We start from the raw sequence: 27,085 nt of genomic DNA, 5'->3' as shown, positions 1-27,085 counted from the left end.
CCTGCTGTTATTGACTTGGCACACCACTTACCTGCAGGGGAGCACTGAGCAACATGAGGGCGGATGCACTTTAAACTCGGCTTAAGTTTAGAAGGATTTTCTTAAATGATGCATAAATGTCTTCAACCTGCAGGAATATAGTGGAGTTAACATATTCAAAAATAAACTTTTGAATCTGAAATACAATGAAAATATATTTACCTTTACCTTGAGTGTTGCTGCTGTTGTAGAATGTTTCCACAACTGAATGCAGGAATTTGGTAACAGCTGGTGAAGACAGAGGGAGATGACTGGAAGTTATATCTGATACAAATAAATCAAAATGGTGAGTTACTGAATCAATGGATTCCTGATCTGAACAAGAGAAATGAATCCGTGTGAAATATCAACAGAGGTCGTCCTGACACATTCAGACAAACAAACTGACATTTAATCATATTTTTATTTGTTATCTTCAAAGTCGTGTACAAAACTGATGTTTGAAGTATTAAACAACAACCGAGAAAAGAAATTCAACTTATAAAAAAGTGAAAAGTTTTAGATTTTCAAATATTTTGTCAAAGCCTTAAAATACACTTTTTTCCCATGAATGGCTGTTTGATCCTTGTTAGAGAACCTGGACTGACATCTTCAACATTTGGGTCAAACATACACTTCTACTTACTTCTACATACACAAACACTAATCAGATGAGAAAAAAAAGACACATTTGAGTCTAGTGCACCGTCCTAAACCTTCACCGTGCAGTTCTGTGGATGCACTCGTTGTCTAAAGCAAAGCTGAATTCACTGGGTTGATAAATGAAACAGCTGCGACTTGAAGTAACTCTTCAGTCACTCACTAAATAAAAAACCTGGAAACATTTCAACTGTGACAGGTTATTACAGATTGTGAAAATGAAAAGAAAAATAAACAGATAAATAGAGTCAGAATTCAAGAATCAGAAATAATGTTTTCTCTTCTTCAGTCCGATAAATGTTGCGTTGCTACTGATCGTTTCCCAAATCATGAGTTCAGTTTTAAAGTTAGTGTGAAACACTTTCTGCTCACACGTGAGATCAGGCAGACTGAACAATCCCTGCACGTGCAAACCTGCCGTCTTCTCACTGTAGTAAAAACAAACACTGCAGCTTTAAAAATCAGCTTGCAGAGACTTGACATACTTTTCCTTAGAAAGGCAGCTTCATCTTCACATAGATCACGGCACAACAACAACACAACTTTCACTACAATAAATGGACGTAATCTGATGGATTATCTCTTACAACAACCTTCATGTCGCTGCAAGATGATTTTCCTCGAACCTGGGAAGGAAACAACTTCATAAATGAATCTAAAACGCTGCCATGTTAGACCCGGTCAGCCGTGATGTGCTCGGTGTAGTTTGGACTAAAACAGACATGATCCTGTGACATAGATGCTACTTCAGTACAGTTCCCTTTGAGTCCTTTTGCTCTGACTACACGTTAGAAAATCTCTTAGTGCAATAGAAATATAAGTGCTATCAGGGTGTAAGAAGGCAGTAAGACACTTAATAACATGGCCGTCAAAGTCCGATACCGTCTACAGAGAAACACAAAGCTACTAATACAAGAGCTGCCTCCTTTGCATTAGCTTTAGCTGCATAAGCACAGATAGCAGTAAAACATATCAACTGCAAGCAAAACAATACAAGTGATTAGTCTAAACCTACAGACTCCACCTGCCTAACGAGCACTGTAATTAATATTCTTCAACATTCATATAACAGAAGTGAAAACGGACCAAAAAAAACATACAAAAAAAAACGGCATCAGCGTGGACGTTAAAGTTTTCATTTGGTAAATGAAGCGGTTGAAACCATGATTACATCGTGTATGTTAGAAGGTTTTGGGCTTTAGGAGGTGTCTGCATCAGTTTAAAGGCATCTGAATGTTTCCTGGACTGGGTGAAAGCAGACACGTTGGTTCCAAACTGAATCTATTTAAAATGTGAATGAAAAATAAATAAAACATCATGTTTGTATAAGTCTTGGTAGAATTTTAGATTCGATAGATTTTTTGCCTCGTTTCCCGTTTTCTGGGGTTTAACACAAACTGACCATCAGCTTCCGCTCAGGAGCCGAACACCAAACTCAAAGTCGCTGATAATGTTTCTTGTTGGACATTCAGCCTTGTTCCAGTCGCCCACAGACACAATTCATCAACGCAGCTTAAATTTGAAAGCTTTGCTGCTTTTTTTGGACAAGTCGGTAACAAATGGGTGAATATTTGTCCAGGATAGAGATGCACACAGAGCAGAGCTGTTGTTTAATGCTAAAAATACACGTCGTTTTTCATTTAGTGATTTATTTCAAACACTCTGGTTATGAGTGGATTTGTTTGTGGGTTTTTAAGGTATAGAAGATTCCTAATCTTATTTCTCTTGAATTGATTATTTTAGTCATTCCAATACAAATCTAAGTATCGTAATGTTAAAGCTGATGCAGAAATCTTTCCTAATCTGCCTCTTTTTATAGACACTGAATCCTATTTTTATACATTTCAGGGAAATTGTGTAAACAGCACAGAGAAAAAGAGAATAAGTGGAATCCCTGCAGATTTCTGTCCTTTTTGCTGCACTCGTGGCCTCGCTGACATGATCCAGATCTTCACATCATGTGATGAGTCACAGAGCCTGAGAAAGTGCTTTGGTCAAACTCTGACAGTCCCTGGATGGCGTTCAGGTAGGTGGCGGTCCATTGATGTACCTCAGTGCCAGATGGAAGCTTCGATGCATCCTGCTGCTGCTGCAGTGACACGGCGGCTCCAGGGCGACCCAGATCAGACAGGCCAGAACAGCCAGAGCTGCAGCCAGGAGAAGGTAGACGAGGGGTGGGGAGAGCAGGGAGGAGGCGGCTCTGCTGCTGGAGGTTGCACTGTGCAGATGGAAGAGTGGACATGTTAGAGTGTGGCAGCACGCTGACTGGACCTTGAACCCATCTCATGTTCACTTAAGCAGAATATCAATATCTGTGCCACGTCTGGGGAGTTCACAGTACGTTTAAATAAAAGTCATTTAAAGCCTTGTGCATCAGTGTTTTAAAAGACTGTAGAGAACTGGACTGTCTGGGACGTTAATAACATGTCAACTTAGATGAGTTCATCAGAGCAAACTCGTCAACTCAAATCAAATACAACATCTACATAAATAAAACATTCATTAGGCAGTTTTTCTAAAGTCCTGGTCTCAACACACGTTTTTGTTCATCTCTCTCCTGGCACAGTGAACAGTAATATTATTATCTTCTAACAGTGAAACCGGCTCCAGCGGACTCTAAATCAGTTGAATTGCTCCAGTAGAACCGTTGGCTTCCCTAAATCAAGTGTTGGAGACAGATCATGTGTTGATGTTCCGTTTGTCTGTACTGAAAGAAAACTCTGTGCAGCTCCACAAACTGAACCAACTGTTCCTGAAAGTTAAATCACATCTCGCTCTTTGTCGGTCACCGACCTTCTGCGGTCTGCTCTCAACTGTTTTGTTCATCAAGAGAAAGACTGTCCTGCAAATTACAAGCGGTCCGTGTCTTTCATCTCTTTATCTGTGCACAGCTCTGAATGTTTCTGTGTTCTCACCTTTGTTCAGAGACGAGACGCTCGAGTTCTTCACAAAAGGACGACTCTTCTTCAGCCTGAAGAACAGAGAGCTTCTGTTAAACCTCACCCTAGTTTCAGGCAACAGTTCTGTGTTTCTCAGGAAAACGGTTCAAGAATATATGAAAACTGCCGACACTATTTAATTCATTGACTTTTATTATATCGTTTGATCTTCGTTCTTACAATAGTTTCACTTCAGATTTAGTTTTCTGCTCTTTTCTGTTCTGCTTTAATAAACTATAGTTTCAGGTTAAGTAGCTGAACTGTGGGATGAACTCTGTCAATAATCATTACTGCCAAAAAACATTTCTAAAATAAATATTTAAGCCATTTTCTCGAGGCCAGGGTTTATACAGACAACAGCATCAACATGTCTAGTTCAAGACTTTGAACTTTATTTTTGAATGAAGTTTATTTCATCTTTACAAAGAATGATCCTAAGAAAACTTGAGTATTCTCTTTAATTTAAAATAAATTCACAAGCACTTTTAAATTCAGGTTTAGACAGTTTTAAGGATGTTTTTTAAGGCCACAGTATCACAGCTTTTAACAGAGGTGTAGATCTACTCAATGAACATGAAGGCTGGTTACATTATCTCATACACAACATAAATAAATGTGGTCTAATTTGTCCTCAAACAAACATTAACACTAATGATGCTGCATATGTGCAGTTAAAAATGCAAACAGTAGAACAAAGAAGCAGAAGATACGAATTGCTGATTAAACATGTACAAATAGGAGGCGATAGATGCTGATCAGCAGGAGAATTGAAGCTAAATAGAATTTTTAAGATCTATCCAAATAATTAGAATTATGACCTTTTGAGAGCTTTTAGGAGTTTTATATTTTTTAAAGCCTAAAGTTCAGACCCATTACATTTTAGACCGTGTGCTGTACAACACTGTATATGTAACAACAAAGCTCAGTGGTTCATTTCGATTCACCGAGAACTCACCTGTAGATTTGATGGATATCGTGGGTTCATCCCGTCACACCTGTAGACCTGTAGGTCAGGTGATGATGAAGGACCGAGGGCCGGGACAGGCTGGTGTGCATCGTCATGGTGATGTTGAAGATATGACTGGGTGGGTTTGTTGACGTGGCCTCCAACCAGGTAGGACTGCGACATAAAACACAGAAGAATCAGATGGTGTGAAGGTCTGAATTCTAATTAAGGAGAGTTTCAGTTCATTCGTCTCCAAAAACACACACGACACACTACAAGTTACAAAATTCACCAGTTTCTCAGAGAGATTCTGAACAGTCGAGAGGATGTTTAACCACAGTTACAGACAGACAAGTTAGATTCCAAAGTGCTGCAGCAGCTTTCTTTGCTCTCGTTCTGATGTGGAAGAAGATTTGACGTCTCTGCAAACATTTGTTCAGTGTCCGTTCACTGCTGCTTTTCAGTCCGTTTTAAAAGTGCATCAGAACACAAGACTACACGACCACAAAAGACAACACATAGCTTTGTGTGTCTGAATAAACGGTGGAAATCCATCTTAATATAAACGTCATGTCACAGGAACTACAGGGAACAAAATCCAGAGGCTTGTGCAGAAACACAGTAACTTTAGCAGATTGTCACTTGATTTGTGTAACTCTCAGGAAACCTCATTAACTTCAGCTAAACTCGTTTTTACACTGAACATGAACTGTACATACTGTCTTCTGCTCTAACTGTACATAAGAGGGGGATCACTTCACAGCCAGCATGCACAGGAGGATGATTACAGCCTCCTCGACTACAGGAACTCTATTGTATTCCTGAAGTCAAGGCCACGTCTCAGTCTGCAGCATCTTGTGGCTGAACTCCATCTTAAGGTGACTGTGCAATCAATGAGCAAGCGTTCTCTGCTTTGCCACTTGCTGGGATCTCACTGTGTGCGCTTCACATTTTCAAACTAAAAAAACATGGTAGCTGCTGTGAATAAGAAGAACACGATGAAGCTGCTGAATCTCAGCTCATCTGCAGCAGCGGGTTTACAAGCAGAGCTGAGTGCAGATTGGTGAACGGCTGGTTTATTAAAGTGAATTAGCAGCAGTCGGTCAATAGGAACAAGACATTTGAAATCAGGGATACAGAAGCTGACGGAGCACACAGGAAGTGTTTGTACAGCCAAACACTGATTCAGCTCTTGATTTTCTCCTGTATTACTCTCATATGTGGAGTTCATTTGTTGTCATTTGTTTTGCGGTTCCTTGATAGTTTCTCTAGAAATGAACCAGCATTAGAAAGTGCCAGTGGAATTAGCACAAACACACGTTCAATCTAATTCACATTTTGCTAATTAATGTGCACAAATTCACTTTAATTGCAATAACAGACACATGGTGTTTCATCAGATCTGACCCTAAAAACTCATCGACCAACTTTTCTTTGCCCCCGTTTTTCTGTCCTTCATCTCTATAGACAGTTTCCCAAACCAAGTGTATGTCAGACAGAGGAAGAGCACAGATGAGGGAAGGAGGAAGTAAAGAGGAAGACAGGACAGGAGGAAGTCGCCGTGTTTCTCTTCTGCTTTTATGAGCACAGTTAAAGTGCAGCCACACTTGACGCATAAATCAAGACTTTATGGATTCATTGGGCTCAAGGAGTGGCGGGCGAGACGGAGGAAGAGGAGAATAAATAGAAGCTTTTCACCAGTAATGGGGGGGGGGAATGAAGGCTGAGGCCAATGAAGTCTAATGGAAACGTGGAAAAAGGAGAGGACAGTTATTCAGAAATCCATCTTTACAAAAGTGGATGAATCTGTGAATTGTGTGCAGAGAAAAATAAAAGCTGATGATTATAAATGAGAGTGAGGTGCTGAACCTTATCTTTACAAAGACAGGTAAACTGAACTTATCCTCTCTCAGCTAATAGCAGGACATAAACATATAACACATTTAAATCCAATGATAAGTGAAAATTCTGGACCGCTAGTTATCACAGAGTAACACAGGTGTCTGAACCACGTTTTATGACGATCCATCCAACTGAGATATTTCATTCTGTGCTCATAAATCTTCAACTTTTAAGTGTTGATTTGCAGAATCTCATTTTTCTGTGGCCCACAAGGTCAGACAGTTATTTCGAGCACTGGTTTTTATGCGAGTAGATAAAACACACACACACACACACACAGGAAGTAGTGCATTTGTTTGGGACCATTTTAAGGACACATTCATCCTCATTTGGTGATGTAGTATTTGTGGCAGCAGGACTGAGTCAAAGTAAACTTCAGTGTGTTGATGATGAAGGAACATGTCACACTGTGTAACTGTATTTTATAGTTTTAGGATGGAAATTGGAAAAGCTGGAGTTTGTTCTTGTTTTTCATGTGTTTTTATTTAAATGCTCTGTATGAAGAAAAGAAAATGAAAATGTTTCAGTGGTGTGAATGTTGGCGACTTCACCCACCTCCACCTCCCCTTCGGTCTGCACAGCTTTGGAACAGGGAGACATCCTTTCTTGAAAGGCGAGGCTCTGGACTCCCAGCCACGCCCTCACTCTCCCACCGTCAAAGCAGACCAGCTCGCTGTCCTGTGCGTCAGGAGTGGAGGTCACCCACTGATCCCCGGGGAGCAGATCTCTTTCCTGCCTGGTCGCTGCTGGTGAGAAGACACCGTCATGGTCCAGAAATCCCTCAGTTTGCTGCAGAGTAAGCAGATGATGTGGCTGAAAGATGTGCAGGTCACAGCAGTAAATTAAAGCTCAGTATAACATGACTCAATCTGTAAAGCACAGGACACAATTAATGCAACATTAATATTCTCCTCCAGAAACACAGAAAACACAGGAGTGTGAATTTGTCCTCTGTCCACCACCATATTCACTGAAGATGGGAGAGAAGTCGAGACTTTTCGTTTCCATTACCACAAGTTTTTAATTAACCATATTCTCAATGAGATGCACGTGAGGTATTTCACCCCCCTCTGCAGCTTGAATCAGTCCTTAGGGAGCCCCATATGGTCCAGGCTGCTCTTGTTTCTCACCTGACAATTGTCCCTCTAACAACCCAATTCAGGTCAGGTGAGAAATGAAACCACCCTGGAGATTAAATCTGAGGTCCTGTAACAGACCTTTCTCAGACTTGGAGGAGTAGTTAAACATTTTAGACTAAGAAGAAAGAAGCCCAACTCCCAGACACAGGAAAGGAAGGAAAGAAGTAAACGCTGAGGGGGTGATACAGGAAACTATTTTTATAAAAGAAAAGTGTCTAAGCTAAAACATACAGCAATGAAAAGTTGTAAATGAAGAATCACTTGTGCTCAGTTCTGTATTTTCCCCATTTGTGTGATTTTTAAGCCAAAGAGTCAAAGTGACAGAGCTGAAAACTTCTTCGAGATGGGTGGAGATGATGGTGGGGGCAGGACACGCAAAACTCTTCAGGCACGTCTTTTGAGTTGGGGTCAGAATTCATACAGCGCACGGGCAGAGACGAAGTCACATGGTCGCAGATTTAATGAAGTACGACGAAGTCGAGTCCTCCAGTCAGACGGCGAGCTGCATAGAGAGCACGCTGACATCACAGCTTTAATAGTCCAACAGCTAAGAGAGAGCAAATGCCCTGAGATGAAGTGTATACACGCTTTGATGTCTTTGTTGGGATGCTGCAGCTTTAATCAGATGCTAATTCAGTTTCACGTGTGTCTCTCTGTTCGGTTCTTTCCCTGATGGGCTTTAGGGTTCACCAACAGTGCAACTGTGCGTGGGTGTGTGTGAAAAATACAGAGAGAGGAGGGAGAGGACACTTCTGAATTTCTCAGACAGCTTCTGTCTTCGTCTCCGTTTCACCCTCAATTCATCGACGCCTGTCTGGGTTTTCCTTTTCTCTGTATTTGTGTTCCTCAGTTTCCACTCTGCCTTTCTCTTCTGCAGCAGCTGCCACATTTTTCTACTCCTGTGTTTTACCAAAATAAAGCTAAAAAAGGAAACCGTGTTCCTGACGGCATGTACAGTAGAGGTTCCTCATACCACAGGCATCATCAATAAATCAGGAGAGGAGCAGGTGAACTGCTGTAACCAGCTCATAAAGCAGACACCGAGCGATGGGGAGCATTTTTATAAAGCTGGTGAATCACAACATCAATGACTGCAAGTGTGTGTGTGTGTGTGTGAGAGTGTAAGTGTGAGACAGATGGAAACAGAGAGACAGACAGATGAAGCCTCTGGGGCAGCAGCATCTGGGTCAGAGCAGAAAAAGAAAAGAAGCAGCGTGCACAATGAAATTAGCAGGAAAACACCACATAAGCCTGATGTTGCATCTTTAAAAACTGTTCTCCTTCAGCACTGTGTGTAAATATCTCTCATATGAATCCAACATATCATACCCACTGTTTTTAATCGTGGTTCACATTATGACAAAAGCTGCTTCAATACGTTGTGAAGTCTGCACTAAGTTTTATTTAGTCAAGATTTTTTCAGTGTTTAAATGAACTTAACCTGGTTACAGGCAGATTTCTTAACCGCCACTTAAACATAATTAGGTGCAACCTGATTTCTCTGCCATGTCTGTAGATAACAACACAGTGTAACTGGCTCTCTAATTGTCTTTTTACAAGTGCACGTGCAAAACAACAGTCTGCAGACAGGGAACATACAGGAGTGGAGTGGCTGGATAAAAAGAGAGATCAGTGCTAACATGTATATGGAGAAAGAAGAAGAAGCCTAAAAGCACTGAACAGAGCTGGAGAGTCTGGGATGATTCTCAGTGGGTCACTGTGGGTATTAAAACCCCCGGTCAATGATTTCGACATCTCAGTCTACATTTTGCTCTTTTACACCTGATCTTTGTCAAAATAAGAACAGGATCGCATTTTCATAGAAAGCACAAGCTACAATAATAAAATACGCTTTGTTCAGCAAATTTGTAGTTTTCAAATAAATCATCTAAATGTTGATGCTTTTTGCCTAAAGTCCAAATAAATCCACTCTGAATCGAACCAGCGCAGCTTTTTTAACTCACCGTATCTGCTGCATGGTTCAAATTATCGTTGCCAACGTCAGACTGAGAGTCGAGGGAGCTGAGGAAGCTCCGTCTCTTCAGACCATCTCTGTGACATACACCTGCAACCACACACACCCACACATACACAAAGCTATAATCCACGAGAGAACATCGTTTAAAAAAGAACGTTTTTAAAACCTGGTAAAATGAGAACAAACTTTAAACTAAAACATCCCATCATGCTCACGAGTGTTTGAGTTACACATCTGGAGGTAGTGGGTGAGTAACCTCAGCCAGATGGACTGTGTGTGCAGAGGCGTAAAAGTACAAACTAAATGCCAGAAAAATACTCCAGTACAAGTACAGGTACCCTTTAATCATTCTATTCAAGTAAAAGTACTAAAGTACAAACTCTACATGTTACTTAAAGTAAAACAGTAAAAATACTCGATGAGAGGTGGAAATGATGGTAAAACGTGTTGTTACCTACAGACTGTGGAACAGAAGCAGCAGTTGGTAAAGGTGGAGTTGATAAAGCAGCATTTTATAAATATAGAATGATTTCTATGAGGATGTAATTCTGTAAATGAATCTAGTACTTTATGTTAAAATAAATGTAATTAAGTAGAATATTTTCCTCTGAAAATAGTAGAGTAAAAGTAAAAGCAAGATAAAACGGAGATACTTCAGTAAAGCCCAGTACTCAAGTAAATGTACCCAGTTACTTCCCTCCTCTGTGAGTGTGCTTTGCTTATTTGTATTGTATTTGTATTATATGATAGAATTCATACTGAGTCAAAGTCAAAAAGACACAACTTGATAATCAGCTGTAGCTCGGAGCAGAGCGTCAGGACCAGTCCGCTGAGAGGAAACGTGAAGCAGCTGATCCCCTCCTACCTGTGCTGGCACTGAAGTACGACGACGATGCATCGTCACAGGAGACAGAGCGCCCAATATCAACCGAGGGGTCCCACTCCAGCCCCTGGTGGTCATGGGTAGGTGAAGACGGAGCAGGAGGAGAAGGGTGAATGGCTGAGGGTGGGTGTGATGGGTTAACTGACTGGCTGCAATCTGGAGGAAAGATGGAGGAACCGTCGTGACACATGAACCACTGTGATGTGTATTTTTGTCACTTGTTGTTCATGAATGACCTGATAGTCAAATGTGGGATATATTGATTTACCTCCAGGATCTTCTGAATTAGCAGGGAGATCCAGGTTGGATTTATCAAGACCTCCTTCTTCCTCCAATAGAGTCTCTGAAGGACAACCAGAGTCTGTCGCCTGAGACAGAATCCAGTCATCCTCAAACACCTGCAGGAGGAGGAGAAACCATCATTCAGTCACAACCATCAACCATCATTCATGTAAAGGAGCATTTCAGGCAGTTATGAGTGTTTGAGTGTTTGAAACCTAATGGAAACCTAAACTGAGAAGAATGGATCTAAATTAGATAAAAGACCTGTTTTAGTAAGATCAGCACAGAACGTGGACTTCTCCTTCAGAGTTTAGTCGACCTTTATCTAAAGTCTCTGTAAACTAAAGGCACTCTGAGAAATGTGAGCTGCACTCTGAAATATGAGGAAATGTTTTTTGAAGCTTGATTTAAGCAAGGATTCAAAGTCTGAATATCTCAAACCATTATTTTAAGTCTGACTCCCACAGATCATTCACCTGCTCCCTGAAACCTACACCCACCTGGAAAAGCCTGGGGGCACTTTGTTGTTGTCGTTTGTTTTTTATATTCCTCCAGTGCATGTGACTCCACCCCGCCTGACCCTGCACAGGACTACAGACTACCTCACAGGTGCTGTGCACCTGTATGCCTCAACTCAAGAGTCCTGCTATCTTCAGTTTTCTGACTCTGCTGTTGAAGGAGGTTTTCAGGGTGGAGACATCACATGGGGTGGACAACTTTGTGGACTAGTGTGGACTTAATCATCTTAATCATCTCCAGCTCAGCATCAATAAAACAAAAGAGCTGACGGTGGACTTCAGCATATCCAGGACTGGACCCGCTACATGTGGGCTATTACAGACTTCTTTGATCCATCTTTACATTTTCTTTGTTCTATTGCTTTTTTTGAATTTGTGTTTGTGGTTCTTTAATTTATGAAAGTTCACTACATAGTAAATTACACGCAACCCGAGGCAACGTTCAGATGAGTTTTCACTGTGATTTCACTCCATTGTTAGACTGTGTTTGTGTTTTCCATCTCTCTCTGTACCAGTCTCATGCTGAGCAGTCTGGTATGTGTTCGTGCAATGTTGTTGTAGATGTGGCTGCAGCGTCGCAGCAGCTCCAGCAGCCGGGTCTCTACGTGCTGAGCATCAGTCGGTTCACTGTCTTGAATCAATGCCTCGCCGCGCTGCAGAAGGGCGTTTACACGGCTCGAGTTCTCACAAACACACTGCTGGAAGGACTACAAAGACACAACATTACACACAAATAAATGAATAAATAAAAAAACAAAAACTATCTAGAAAATTTATGCAAACAAATGTCAACAAGAAAGTGCAGCTACAGTAACCAGAGGGTGCTGCACAAAAACAGAACTAAGAAATCCAGGATAAGTGAAATATCCCAGCTTCTTCTTATTCTGATGAACTCATCCTGGATTATTCTGTTGCACGTTTGACAGAATAAGAAGGTGCAGCTAATTCAAGCCGGGTGTAGATATCTGGGATAAGTGCATGTTCACGGTATTGTTTAAAAGACTGTATGTATCGATCACAGAGTTACTGATTGAACATGGACAAAACAAACAGCAAACCTTTAACCCACAGAGCAACAGCACAAGAAGAGATCAAAATATGTATGTATATATAATTAGAGAAAGGGGAAAAGCCCGGCAGATAACAGCGGATCGACTGAATGTGTAAATAATCCAGAATAATTATGAAGCAGTGGGAAATTGTTACAATGCATAGATTTACTGAACATGTGCACTAAACAGTCGTAGTGTAAAGACGTGATCATCAGCATATGTTACTCAGGGAAATCCACAGGTCGCATTTTGTACATTTCATTTGTTTTAACCCCTCTAGCTTTTTTTCTTGGTTAATTTATTTAACCAAATCTATAATGTCTATATCAATTTATCTCATTCACTTTCTGTTTACATAGTCTCCCTTATTTTCCCCTGAATGCTCGTCTAAGTGTCAACGTTTCCTCAGACTACATCATCTAAAAAAGGACATATAGAATAGAACCTGTACAGTTTATATACTAGACTGCATGTCGACCACTTCATGATCAGCTGATTAAATGATCATCTGTTTCTAATCAACTCAACAATCGCAAAACACATATTCTTCAAACCACAACCATATGAACAGTAATCTTGATAAACTAGTGATATAAAAATAAGTCTGACAGTAATCACAGTTAAAAAAAAAATATTATATTAAAAAAGCATATCTGGAAAATCCCGGCTTAATCCCTTATCTTGGTTTTGTGCAACACACCTCAGGTTTGTTACAGGACAGTGTTTGAGTCTTTGAAATTTAGTCACTTAGTAAAACTATATACCTGCAGTCGTCTCAGCTTTTCACAGGTACTTCCATTCAGGTAATCCACCTCGGTCAGACGGACATCCAGGTCAGCCAACCAGAGTGCCAGCTCCTCCCCCTCCGCCTCAAACTCCTCCCACTCTGACACAAAGACCTGAGAGAAACGGACACAGTCCAGGTCGAAACTATTCACTTCAGTGGGTTTGTATGCAGAAGTTAAAAAGAAGTCATTGGTATAAATAGCTTTACATTACAGAAGCTAATAAAGAAAGAACATTCTTTTGGATGATTTGCAGGATTTAAAAAATGCATAAGATTTAGAGGGATATAATGAATAATGAATATAATATTCACAGACATTGTCGGTAATGTGTAATATAAATTAGTTTAAAGTTTAACTTTAACATCAGGAGGAAGTCTGACCGTCAGTCTTCTGATGATGGATTCCAGTTTGCCGTTCACTTCATCCCATCGCCTCCCGCACTCTCTTGCTGCTCTCAGCAGTCGAGCCTGCATGACGCCCTGAAAAAGTCGACTCAGTGTTCGATTCCTCTGGGTCAGACTGTCCAGCTGTGCGAGGCGACATCCCGCCTCACACCGCAGCCTCTGAAACAAACATAACAGAAACATGTCTCAGGCAACACACAACTAGCCACAGATAGGTCATTTTACCTACATAGAACTTCATTACTCACTAATCCTGTGTCTTGAGGTCGATCTGCAAACCTTTTCTTTGACACTGTACTGTTCGTGAACAAAGTTAAAACCATCTGAGCACTTTCTTGCCTCTTTAATTTAATGCTGACTGAGAGATGATGTTGACAGTGGAAATAGTTTCTCTCTAGTTCAGTTCTTGGTTCAGTGCAGCGACTTCACATTTACATTTAAAGTCCTAATTTTTACAGTTAATATAACTGAAACCTTGAACTAACCTAACATCAATGAACAGCCTCAATTCAGCGTTACTAAACATGTAAAATGGGAAAAAGACATGAAAACAATTTACTATTCAGCATTTAGCAAAAGTTCCCACATGCTCAAACTGTGATCATCTTCTATGCAGATGATGTAGCTCTGTTAGCTCAATGTATCTTTTGTTTGGTTTTCTTTTATGGATATTTGATATATTTGATTAACAGATGTCTAACCCAGCAGCAACAACATGAAAAGTCAACAATTAGTCTAATTAACAGTAGTTTTCTATGCTATGAAACAAGTGGTCTTATCAATAATATAGCAATTAGTGTCTTCTAAGGCTAATAACAGCAATGACAGCAAGAGAAACTGACTATTGTTCCATCTCTGCTCCAAGACAAGCTCTCTCAGCTGAACGTGCCGGACTCACTGTGCAGGTGGATTACAGACTTCCTGACAGACAGACGGCAGTTCGTGAGGCTGGGGAAGCATGTCTCGGACTCCCGGACCATCAGCACTGGATCCCCCCAAGGCTGCGTCCTCTCTCCTCTGTTATTCTCCCTATACACAAACAACTGCACATCTGGACACCAGTCTGTCAAACTCCTAAAGTTCGCAGACGACACCGCCCTCATTGGCCTCATCTCTGATGGAGACGAGTCAGCTTACAGGAGCGAGATGGACCGTCCGGTGTCATGGTGCAGCTTGAACAACCTGGAGCTCAACGCTCTCAAGACAGTGGAGATGGTAGTGGATTTCGGAAGAGACCCAGCCCCCCTCCAGCCTGTCATCCTCTGTAACACCCCAGTCACCTCTGTTGAGTCCTTCCGTTTCCTGGCCACCACGATCACCCAGGAGCTCAAGTGGGAGCAGAACATCAGCTCCCTCACCAAGAAGGCTCAACAGAGGCTGTACTTCTTGCGGCAGAAGAAGTACAACCTCCCAAAGCAGATGCTGACCAACTTCTACACTGCCATCATCGAATCCATCCTCACCTCCTCCATCACAGTCTGGTTTGCTGCAGCCACTGCCAGGGACAAGGCCAGGCTGCAGAGAACCATACGTTCTGCCGAGAAGGTGATTGGCTGCAGCCTTCCATCACTCCGGGACCTGTACGTCTCCAGGACCCAGAGACGTGCATCCAGGATTGCAGCTGATCCCTCTCACCCCGGCCATGCACTATTTCAGCCTCTCCCCTCTGGCAAGAGACTCCGGTCCATCAGGACCAGGACCTCACGCCACAAGAACAGTTTCTTCCCTGCTGCTGTCAGCCTGCTGAACGGTTCCCCAATTCCCCCCAGATAACCTCTGCACAAATCCCCCCCCTCCCAACCGACTGTGAATATGCGTATTTATGTCTGTTTGTTTTTCTACTATTCTATTCTATGTCTGCACCAACATCAGGACAAATTCCTAGTGCTGTAAAATGCCCTTTAACGCACCTGGCAATAAAATGTTTCTGATTCTGATTCTGATTCTGATTATTAGACTCCCGCTTCACACCTTTCTTTTTATGGTAAAAAAAAAAAAAAAAAAAAGCATGGCTACAAGGAGTAGCAGGGATTTTGTATTTGTTGTTGTGTTTACAGATTATTCAACTGCCCACAGCTCCAGTGGAACAACAGAAAGTGTCAGAAGACTGATGTCTCATTGTGTGCTGAGGCTGCAGATGAGGATGGGTGAGGATCCGAATTCCCAGCAGTGGCCAACATAAAAGTTGAAATTTAATTTTGAACAAAGGACAATCTACAGTTTTTCTGTGAGAGGGGACAGGCACCCTGCACTGCTACACACTTTGTGATATAAGCTTGTAAAATGAGTGGTTTCACACATAAACGTCGCCTCTTTCAGCTTTACATCTGTCTACTGACTGATATTTCTGCTCTACTTGAATTGTCTTTGACCTGCACTTCAACGTCTTTCCTCTGTGCCTCACAAGAAAAATATAAAGGTCAATAACACACATACATCAGCTCTGACAATTCCATAGAAGACAGAAAAAACTAAAGTTTGTGAGAGAAAAGCCTTTGATTTGTTTAAATTCAAACAATTTGTTTGAATATGCTTTTAATCTGCTCACCTCAAACTTTCTCAGTTCTTCCTTTGCAACAATATATATAACGTGGGTGGAGTTAGGGGAGGTGACTGCCTGCTCAGCCAATCGCAGCCAGGCATCCAGGTGCGCGTGTTCCTTCATAAACTCGTGCCACAGAATCCACCTTTTCTCCAGCCTTCAAAAAAACAAGTGATGTTAGAATCTCAGGTCTATGAATATGAAGTATGAAGATGCCCATGTCGCTACTCATTACTGTTTAATTAGGACTGTAAACAATGAACGTGTTTGATGCATCAAAACTTGATGTCAGAGCGCTCTTCATAGAAGGTCACTCACTGTCCACATTCCTGTAGGTCTCCATCTTGGCTCCAGCTGTCATCACATCGCCGTCTCTCGTCCTCATTCATGTCCAAAGGAGATGAGGTGAAAAGTAACAGAGACTCGGACAGATCCAGGACCAGCTCCAGGTCCATCACTCCCTCTGCAGGCACAACATCACTTCCTTCTGACTGGGCTGTGACATTACCATGGTGCTCTGAAGGGACCGGGTCTACACCAGGCATCCTGACGCCACATCCAAGTCACCTGCTGAGAAACAAGGGACATGTCAAAGGTTATGTAGTAACATACAGAAATACTGCCCTACACCCCTTGATGAATGTCCAGTAAGAATAAAGTGGTGGTTTTCAGTCATTTTCCAACTACACTGTACGGTTTTGGTGGTTTGATGTTCATGGATTTATTGTTTTTATTTGAAAGATGTTCGACACCTACTGTTGAATACAGCTCTGTCCTCTGATTTGGGAACATCTCTCTGACCTGCACTGGTGCTGTGTTTTTTTTTTTTACACTTTGATAGACTAGAAAAGTCGACATGCACTAATAGTAAGAACTGAATGTTAGACTGAAGTGTTTTCTCACATATAAATGTGTTTCTGTTCTGTACAGTAAACTGAGTCACAGATAAAATGAGGAGAATTAGTGTTTTCAGTATAAACACCTTTAGCACACAGATGCACACACACTGTCCTCAGGTTTTAGTTTTTTTCCCCAGGAAAAAAGGAGTTTGTTTAGTTTTTCTCCTCCTTGGAGCTGTATATCTCCACAGTCCAGTTACTGGTCCTACCAACCTGTCCAGTGTTACTGCTGCTTGTTGTTTTTTGTTGCCTGCTTTTTCTTTTTCCACTCACCCCAACCGGTCGAGGCAGATGACCGATGCTGTGATTGAATTAAATTCAATTTTATTTATAAAGATGAGCAACAACACTTCATCCTGTTTAGTGGCTGAAGTGAAGAAAAAAAGAACTCACTATATCTTTTAATTGTCATATTAAAGTACAAGAACACAACACTACTGAGAGCCAGATTTATGTGTATGAAAAGGACACATTCATGCTGCTAACAAAGGAGGTTTTCTTGCACAAAAACCTGACATTTTCTACAACAGACTATTTCAAAAGGCCCAAATGTACTAGAGTCTTATTTTAGCATGGATGGAAAATGGGAAATATGGAAAACAGAAGCATAATCCTGACCAAGAGCTGACAACTGTCTGTGTCCTGGCTCTGACCTTCTCCTCATAAAACTAATGGCTCAATAAAATCTAATAAATTCCTTCACTGGATGACTTTGCAATCATAAAATAGTGACTTTGCATATTGGTTTAATTTAAAGAAAGCAGAACTAACCAGAACGTGTCTCCTTTGTCCTCTTTTGAATGACTCTTCCCTCATTTTCGAGAGCTATACTAAAATATTCAAAAACACTAATGAGCCCACACTAAAAACTGTCAGGTTTCTGTGAACGTAGCCTGTTGTCACCTAGTTCAGAGGAGAAACTACACTGTGAGGAGGCTGAGGGGAAAAAATGAAGGTGTAAAAAGAATTAAAGAAAATTTTAACGGAAACCGTTCAGCTACAGCTGAGATTAACCATTAGTAATGAAGTTAACACAGATGAAGCAGTGTCCATGCAAACATCTTTAATCCAACTAGATGATATAATGAGGTGCATAAGATCAAAATGTAAAATAGAAACTCTGAACATGAATGAATATAATGAATAAAAGGAATCATGCAAAAATCTAAATATTCATCAGGACGCTACATTTATTTGAACATGCAGTAACATATTTTAAGCTGCAAAGATAATTTAATTCAGAGGACACATATACCAGCCTGAGACCTCGACAATCCCACGTCTCACTAGAGGACAGAGGTGAACACAGACAAAACCCAAACTGGCTCCTAAAGAGAACCACATGTGGATCCATCAGTGATTTCACAGTTCAGTGAAGTTCACCTTTAATAAGCAACACCCCCCCCCATCAACCATGTGTGTATTAATATACAGACAACACACAGACATGTGTTGTCTGTATATGTGACAACTTCCAGACTCCCTGTTCTCACACTTCAAAACACTATAGGAGGGTTAGACCATTTTCGGATATGCACTGGACCCCTGATCGTCTCTAGACATCACCAGGAGAAGCATGTGTGTCTCTGAGAAAAAAACAGTCCAAGTCGGTCGGCCCAGGCATTTTGGCAACCTGTCCACAGGGGTACATGGTACCGGTCTATCTCAGGGCGGACTCTTCATTTAGTAGTGTTAATGTAAATGTTAGGAGACAAGGCCGAGCAGTCAGTGTCCGCACTTTGATAATTCCAATTCAATTTGATGAATAACAACAGCTTCCTTCACTGTGAAGTATAAAGATGCTAAACAAAGACACAGTGTCAGTTTGGACGAAGACATTTACCACCTCAGTCTCTACAGAATCAACATTGATGTAAAGCATCTGTTGCACATGTGGATGCACACATACAATCACACACTCTGTTTTCCCCTGTGATCTGAAAGTGTGAATGGAGCTTCATTCTGTAGCTTCACCAGACAAACAGAGAGAGAGAGAGAGAGAGAGAGCATCTTTGTCTGCTGATGAGTCACCAGCTGCAGAGCCCAACAACACAGTGCACTGCTGATAGGCTCTCACACACACACTCTGATGGTTTAATGATCATTATGGACCTTATTTTTCATTCATTCCATTTCCGCTTTTGACTCTTAACTGCTGATCCCTGTCACAGGCACTATTTAACACACAAGTCAAGTGTCTCTGCAGAGTTGCAGCTACCACTGAGGACACTGAGGTCATGTCCTCTGTATTTCTGAGGGGTATTTGAGGATTTGTGAACCTGGGAGGAACCTGTACAACATGAGTGAATACAAAGACAACAACAGGTTTGTGTCTGGTAGTTTTCCATAAGTAGGCATGGTTTGAATAAGACACACACCCAAACTTAATTTGCATCAGCTGTAAGGCAGGATTCCAACTATTCAAATACCAGAGAATTTCATTGTGTTCTCCGTCAGTGACTTTGATGCCTCCAACAAAAGTCCATCAGAATAAAGAGCCAGCCCAGTCTAAAGTAAAATAATTAACATCTGACTGGATTTTACATGTTTCCTGTATCCAAGTTATTTTATGGAAGCTGTCGTGCCCAGTTTTAATATCTGTAAAGTAATCTGAGGTCTAGCAACTAGTACAGTGTCCTTCCTATGGAGAATGTCCCATCAATAAGAACAACAGCATCAGTAATTTCCATATTGAAGAATTAATTCAACAATCCAAAAACAAGTGAGCTTCAGTTCCCAGTTTAACCACTGGCAGCCTGCAAAAAAAACCCAAAGTGGAAACTGCGAATTTTCTGTATTTTCTCCACTGGTCAGTCGACTGTCTGATCATCCAATTTCAACATGAAATACATTATAACAAAATGACACTTTTTTGGATCTTTGAGTCTTTTTCTCTCTAATTTAAAGATAAAAATTTGTGTCCACCATCATTTGCTTTTGATTAACTTGTTTCAAGGTAACTACACTAACGACATTTCCTACCTGAGTGGATGGTATATCGGACTTATCAGATCCTCGTGTGCAGGTCTGCTTTAATTGAGTGAACTTAAAGACAATCTATTTTCAGGAACCTTTATCTTGAATGTCTGAAGTTCCTCTGCTTACATGAAAAATCTTTTCACTGCATATAAGGTCAGATAGTGTTCGGTTGTCCCAATTTTTAAAGCTACTTTAGTTTTATCATGTCATTTTAGCTGATACAGCGGGAAACTGCTTTTTGTTTAATACCTGCCTATTTGTACAGATTATATAATATTGACATGTCTATTGTATATGCTGCTGTATACTGCAGAAGCAGGGAGACAGGTCAGCACGAGGGAACAAGGATAGGCAGCTCATCTCTGCTTTAAGGACCTGTCCCCCGAGATGACGAGGATATCACCACCTCTGCTGTTCACTGGCAGGAAAGGAACTGAATTCATGTTATTAAGATTAAGAAAATGGCTTTTGTTGGACCTGATGGTGATATGGAGTTGAAGAGGAGATTAAAGTGAGAGGGAAAGAAGTAAAGACTCTGAGGACTCAACTTAAAGTCATTTAAATAAAAAGTCTGTGGCCTGAGACAGACATTTGACACTTGCAGTTAAATAACAGAGGGACGAAGGCCAGAGGTCCGTTTATATGCAGGTTTATTAGCAGAGTGGTCAGAAGACATGCAGTCCATGTCCTGAGACGACGTTAAATCAGTCTCTGTCAGAGCAAAGCAGCATTATTTATGATATAAAAATAAAAAAGGCTTCATGAATGTGAACTACACTCACTGAGGTATTTATATCGTCCATATGATTCGTACAGAAAACATTTTATCTTCCATCTTTACCAGTATGGGAGCTACAAATATCAAGTCTGTCCTGGACAGAGTTCATAGGTCGCCATCATCACTGGGATTTGTCTGACATGACAGATACTTTTAGATACTAGTTTGCAAACGGTAAGAGGTGAAACAAATCTCACATCAAACCATATCTGCATGTTAGTACAGCTTGTTTCCCAGTGGTAGAAGAAGAACTTATCGCCATTATTTCAATTCAGGTTATTTCTACAGTACCAGGAAGCTGCTGCTTGTTTTGAGATGAAATAAAACACACAGCTTCAGAAATAGCAAAGCAACAGGTTGGTGTAGCTCAAACACAAAAACTAAGGTGGAAACAGCAGCAAACGGTGGTTTGATACATGTGTATTTGTTAATATGCTGTGACACGAAGATTTAAGTTATATTAGTAAAAATAAAACGTTTTTCTCAGCACACCGTGTTTTAGACCAAAACATTAAAGAGGAAAAATGCTGAATTTGAACTTTTTTTTATTTCCCACCTAATGCTGCAGAATGAAACCACATATAAACTAATACTTCTTAGTTTTTCATTTGTTCATTGCTGCATGTGCAACTGGAAAACAGGGTTAAATCTTCATTTAGTTGTGACCTTAACATTTAGGAACTCTAATCAAACTAGCATCAAACATCTCGTGTGTGCAAAGAAAAATCACAGGACAGCAGGTGCAGTTTGAAAAATGCTGGAGAGAAGCACTGAAAAACCCCAGGAGTGAGAAAAAGAGATGAATGGCTCCTATTAAGAGTGTGGCTGCTTAAGAAGGAGAGTGCTCCTCAGCTGAGGAGGGGATGAAGGTGAGAGGAAGTGAAGACTATTAGAAGCCAGACTGATTCAAATAATGTCTGTGTCCTGAGACAAATGAGGATACACGCACCTGAAACCTGAGCTTACACGACCACCCTCTGACCACACTAAGCATCATTTCAGTCTCACTGACAGTGTTGAGCATCTTGCTCTCTGAGCCTGGAAACAACAAGTGCAGTGGTGGCGTGCAGCCAAAGGAAGGAAGCCATCTGAAACTACCTGCTAGGACAAACGGACAAATAACACGTCTGTGTAGTTATGTAAAGTTTGGAGTCTGCAGCACTTCAACAACTTAATATGTTGAATACATTAGAAAGTTGTCTACAGTCACATCAGGTGTGCGTTTAACGTCCAGCTTTCACGTCCTTCTTCGGCCCGGTTGGTGTATCATCTGGATAATAATCAGAGAGGATCGAGAAGGATTCTGCATGAACATACATCCTCAAAAGGTTGTGTCCACACCAAATGAATTCATATCCGAGTATACTGGAAATTCATTTCCCTGTAGGTATGTACAGAAACTAAAAAGAAATTCACGTGTGGATAATAAGAATAATTTACACCTAATATTTAACACGGCGTCACTCATAAACTAAACTCCTACACAACCGGACTGTCCTCTTCTTTTCCTGCTCTGTTTCCTCAGGACGTCACCACCTGCTGGACCTCGAGTCGACCAGCAACACAACTGAACAATAGCAGCCTCGTAGAGTCTGAAGCGTGTTCTGCTGCGATGCTTAAAACACTAAATCAGCACTGTGTCCTGGTTTCTGCTGCATGAAGTCAACGTCCTGCTCTAAAAGCAGAATTAGGAGACAGTTCATTTTGTAACAGATACAACATACAGCCTAAACCTGAGGATCATAGGCCACACCATGATCAGAATCCTCCCCCCTTCTTGTCCCCTCCTCCTTTCTGCCCCCAGAATCAGTCTATTGTCTTCTCCGTACAAAAGGAGGCAGAGAGGGAACAAACAGCCTTTAGAGAAAGAGAAAGACGAATGAGAGGAGGAGTGGGGGGGTTAATGACACCTGATCTCAACAGCCTAAGTTTGTATCAGAGTTTGGGGGGTAGGGGGGCTGAGATGGAAAAGGAGACAGTGAGAATGGGTGGATAGTTTGAAAATCATCCCTAACATACCTGACAAAGACTAGAGTCACAGCCAAAGGGAGAAAGAGAGACAAACACTTTTAGTGACATCATATATTTTTCTATAAATATCATGAAAAGACCGAAACCCGCTGCATCCATTCATTCATTCATTCATTTACATTTTATGACAAATTAATTCAGAAAACACGAAATTCCAAAAGGTTCACATGCTTTTTTTGCCACCGTACGCTCTAAACTTAAGTCCTCACTTACTACAACATGGAGTGCAATCTCAAGAGACACAAACACTCATATGGTTTGGATGAGAGTTGGGACAAACAACATCTAAAGGAGTTAAACTTGTTGCCCAGGACACAGAAACCAGACGTCACCGGCTTTACAATATAATGCAATGTAATAAACCAACGATCCTTCCAGAGGCTGATCGTTTACAATTATTACAGCCTGTTCTTAAAAATGAACGAGGTGATGACGACTTACTTAAGACGTCACATACAGTATAAACCTTTAACAGCGTACACAGACTGACTGAGCGGGGAATAAAAACACTTGTCACTGTCCACATCACAATAATTAGATTTGCCCTATGGAAGCTCTAACGTAGGCCACTGAATGTATTCGGCATTCTCAGCACAGCCGTTTATTGTAAAGATGATTCTCACATTGTGACCTTAAAATGAAAACTGCACTTCACTTTCCAAACCCTAAATTATTCTTCTTAAAACACCACAAAAGAATTGAAACCTCAGCCTCTTCCACATTTTGATTTATAAAAGCAAATCAGACAGATATGTCTTAATAGTTCAAGGCTCAGTGATTATGTCAAATTTGGTTTGAGGCTAAAGAGGACTATGAAATTTCTAAAGGTGTCAGAAGAGCTTTTTACTGCACAGATCTTAATCTCATGACCCAAATACGTTTCTCTGGAGATTTGAATGTTAAACTAACTAAGCAGGAAGTGGCATCATGAACCAGCAGAGTGCAGTAAGTTACACGGACGGAGAAGAGAAAGCGTTTCAGTTTGGGAAAAGCAGCGAGGATCACGGACACTGAGAGGAGAGGACGAGAGTGTGACACCATGTTTCAGGTTCTGATCGGTTTCCACCAAGCCAGATCCAGCGCTGGTTCGGAGCCAGTTCACCATGTTTTGACAAAGAGCCAGGTCTCCACCAGAAGAACTAGTTCCACACATAGCGATACATAGGATCAAATAAAGCTTTGCCGTAAAGATCATTCAGTGCATCGTCTCTTAGATTTGACTTGTGACTGTGAAAATGTAATTTGGTTGAAATTAGGAATAAAAATCTGAGACATAAGTCCAGTCACAGCTGTTGACAGCACAGAGGAAGAAAGTTGATAAAAAACAGAAAAGTGAACAGTCGTCCATTCCTCCCAGATGTTCTCATCTCTAACATCCAGAGCTGACGTGATGAGAACATTATCTGGAACACTGCCACAGACCAATTAGTCCAATTTAAAGTAAGTGTACACTAAGATAAGTTGTCAGGACTTCATCATATGTCATTGTTTATCATCTCTGAACATTATATTTCTATTAAACAGACCAGCTAATGCATAAACCGTTGAAGACTTTTCAAAGACTCGTATTGCCTGTGTGAAATTACTGACTGTGGGTAAATTCACTCCGAGGGACAAATAAAGATGGAAGCTGTTCATAAAAGCACTGGAAAAAAATAAATTAATGTTTCACAGAAGAGAAATATCACTTGAACCAGTTTTCTTTTATGTGAAACTCAGAGCCCAGGAGGAAAATCTGCTGTGCTGGTCCAGAGGAACTGAAGCGGAACCAGCAGCTGCTGAGCCAGAGACGGAGCACTGGTGTGGTAAGGCAGATTCATTTGGCAAAGCAACCTGATTTGTAGCAAGAAGAATACCAACACTGCTAAATCCTTCTGAACTTCACAGTGGAACCACATTTAACCATTTTAAAAGCCCAACTAGATCAATTTGACTCCTTACTGTAGAAACTAAGTTGGTCTTGTTTGGACTGGTATCGTTTTTTATTTGTAAGTCACCAAATTTGAAGGGATTTGAATCATCTCATGACACTTTACAAAGGTTAAGACCTTAGAGCAGCAATAGGCAACAGCAGAGAGGAAAAACACCCTTTGACTTCAGCAGAACCAGGCTCGAAATGAGCGGCCATCTGCCTCGGCTGGTTGGGGTAGATGGAAAGAGGAGAGAGAAAAGAATTGCATTACATTAGGATTTGTAAGATGTGCACATTAGTGAACTCATACCTGTGAGATTGTTGTCGTGGGCATTTACCCATAAGACAAAGAAGCAGACTTCACTATGTCCTGAGCATGTTTGGTGAATAAAGTCGATCTGCTGATGATAATTGTCACCGTACACTACTACAACGCTTCTGTTCGATCTTGTCTCAAATGCCACTTTGTCATTTCACAGGAATCACGTTCAAACTCATGATTGTGTTACCAGATCCAGCGCTCCTGGACTCGTCGCCCTTCCTGCCCTCGTCTGGCCCTGCAGTGGAAAGCAGGTGAACGGAGTGTGTGCAGACGGTTGATGTACTGCAGGTAACAGCAGCCATAAAGCTGAAGGAAGCAGGCTGTTTAATGGTGCAATAACATTATGTGTTGTTATGGCCGTCAGAGGGGACATTAGATGCAGATGTTAGCTAGCTTAGACTCAGAGCGGCCTGCTGCCTTGGGGAGGGGGGTGAAGCCTTGGGACACAATGAAAGTAATCTGAGTCATAATGAAGTCGGACAGACTCGGCAACAATAATGAAACACATTAACGCCTTTCAAAACACTTATCAACCGAGGAGCAGCTCAGTTTTCTCTTTAACTCTTCTTCTTCTCTCTGTTGCTGCACACTCACCTCTTCGTTTCCACTCCCTCTTCCTCACACACCTGTCTTATTCTCCTCAGGTCTTCATTACACCTGTTCACTACAAGCATCAACTCACAAGTATCCTCATCATCTAAACAGCATTAATCATTTTAATTATTCAAGCAACTTCTGAAAACACTCACATTTTTGAGAACAACCATAAAAACCTAATAGTGCTGGTGGAAAAAGTATGTGAACCCTTGGAATAGTTACCTCAAAAAAGCTAACTGAAATCAGGTGTTAGCATACCTGGGGTCTTGTTAAGATAATTAGTTAGGAAGTGGGGACTAGAGCTACTTTGACTGACAAAAAAAAAGTGTCAGTTATTATTTTCACATTATATTTGTTAATACTCTTGATTTAGATGAAGATCACATCACGTTTTACAAAGTAATGCAGAAAACCAAAGGGGTTCACATACTTTTTCTTGTCACTGTGCCAGTAAACAATCTGCAGCTGCAAAATGAAACGTGACATCAAGACAAAAATATCTTTGCTTTAAGTCTGTTGACTCTATAGTTCCAGTGGGAACAGAGTCAAACAGAACTCTCAACATAAAGTCACTCAGGTAACTCGAACCATCTACCTCAGCTCAGGTCACTGTTAAACACCACAGGCTGTAGTGAAACTGTAGACACAGTTATGTGATATGTGACATAGTTTCAGTATAAAAGCTGCATCTGAGCTCAGTGACGCCATCCCGGTTCCAGTGTCACTGGACCCGTCAGCTACAGACTCCATACAGGACGTGACCTGGACACACACTGTGCCACGTGCAGCCACTCGAACCAAGTGACAAGACGACCGCAGGAAAATAAAAAGCAAACATACGCACATATACAGAGGTTCAGCCGACATATTAATAATTATATATAAATAGTAATATATAGAACACTGTTGTGTGTTTTTCTTCATTCCATCTTCCAGTTAATCTTTTACTTTCTCTGCATATTATTTAGTCTGATCACCAAGATGCATTGTTTTCAATCAGTTGTGCAAATCACCAAACAATAATTCAAATAATCACACTTTCAAATGAACATTAATTAACAGCAACACAGACAGAGTCTGGCAGTCGCACTCTTTTGCCTAATGCTAATCCAGCTCTGGCAGCTGCTGCAACTCAGTGTGGATACGTGTGAGACTGCAGTCGTATTGATGTACAAGGTGCTGCTGCAACAAATACGTGACACAGAAATACTATTTTCCTCAAAATAGGACTCCAAGGAAAAATGCAGCTGTTTATTTTTGTCCTGCGTTTAAGCAAAGAAATGAAATCAACAGAAACATGTGCAGCACTGTGATGGAAACACGTTCTTAATGATGATCTGTGCAGATCTCAGGGATCAAAGTGTTTGTTTAAGGATCCAACAGAAATCACATGAACAGAAACCGCAGACAGAAACACATCAGCGTGTTTATTGTATCTTCAGCTGAGGCGTGGCAGAGGATCCGTAGGACGTCCTAAACAGGTCTGAGTGCTCCGTCACTGGGTGGAGAAACTGTT

At 41.1% G+C, this 27,085-nt stretch overlaps 1 protein-coding gene across 4 annotated transcripts in view; it reads right to left on the bottom strand.

Annotated features, from left to right (window-relative positions):
- Positions 1-443: 443 nt before the first annotated feature.
- si:ch211-137a8.2 (SPEC and KASH domain-containing protein) overlaps positions 444-27,085 on the bottom strand; it is a 28,094-nt gene continuing 1,452 nt past the window's right edge. For 2 of the 4 annotated variants that reach the window (XM_026369786.1, XM_026369790.1), the window contains exons 2-13: positions 16,370-16,618; positions 16,058-16,208; positions 13,486-13,668; positions 13,082-13,216; positions 11,778-11,972; positions 10,734-10,863; positions 10,448-10,621; positions 9,569-9,669; positions 7,021-7,254; positions 4,573-4,737; positions 3,594-3,649; positions 444-2,896 (exon numbers count right to left, since the gene is read on the bottom strand). In XM_026369786.1, coding sequence (XP_026225571.1) covers positions 2,701-2,896; positions 3,594-3,649; positions 4,573-4,737; positions 7,021-7,254; positions 9,569-9,669; positions 10,448-10,621; positions 10,734-10,863; positions 11,778-11,972; positions 13,082-13,216; positions 13,486-13,668; positions 16,058-16,208; positions 16,370-16,596 — 1,947 coding nt within the window. In that variant the 5' untranslated portion in view covers positions 16,597-16,618 and the 3' untranslated portion in view covers positions 444-2,700. Of the gene's footprint in view, positions 2,897-3,593; positions 3,650-4,572; positions 4,738-7,020; positions 7,255-9,568; positions 9,670-10,447; positions 10,622-10,733; positions 10,864-11,777; positions 11,973-13,081; positions 13,217-13,485; positions 13,669-14,407; positions 14,631-16,057; positions 16,209-16,369; positions 16,622-27,085 lie in introns of those variants that run through there. The other 2 variants (XM_026369785.1, XM_026369798.1) reach the window with 2 other exon arrangements.

Source organism: Anabas testudineus, chromosome 13, assembly GCF_900324465.2.
Source record: "Anabas testudineus chromosome 13, fAnaTes1.2, whole genome shotgun sequence".
Lineage (NCBI taxonomy): Eukaryota > Metazoa > Chordata > Actinopteri > Anabantiformes > Anabantidae > Anabas > Anabas testudineus.
Note: the sequence above shows the minus strand (reverse complement) of the source record. Positions and strands in the feature narration are given on the sequence as shown.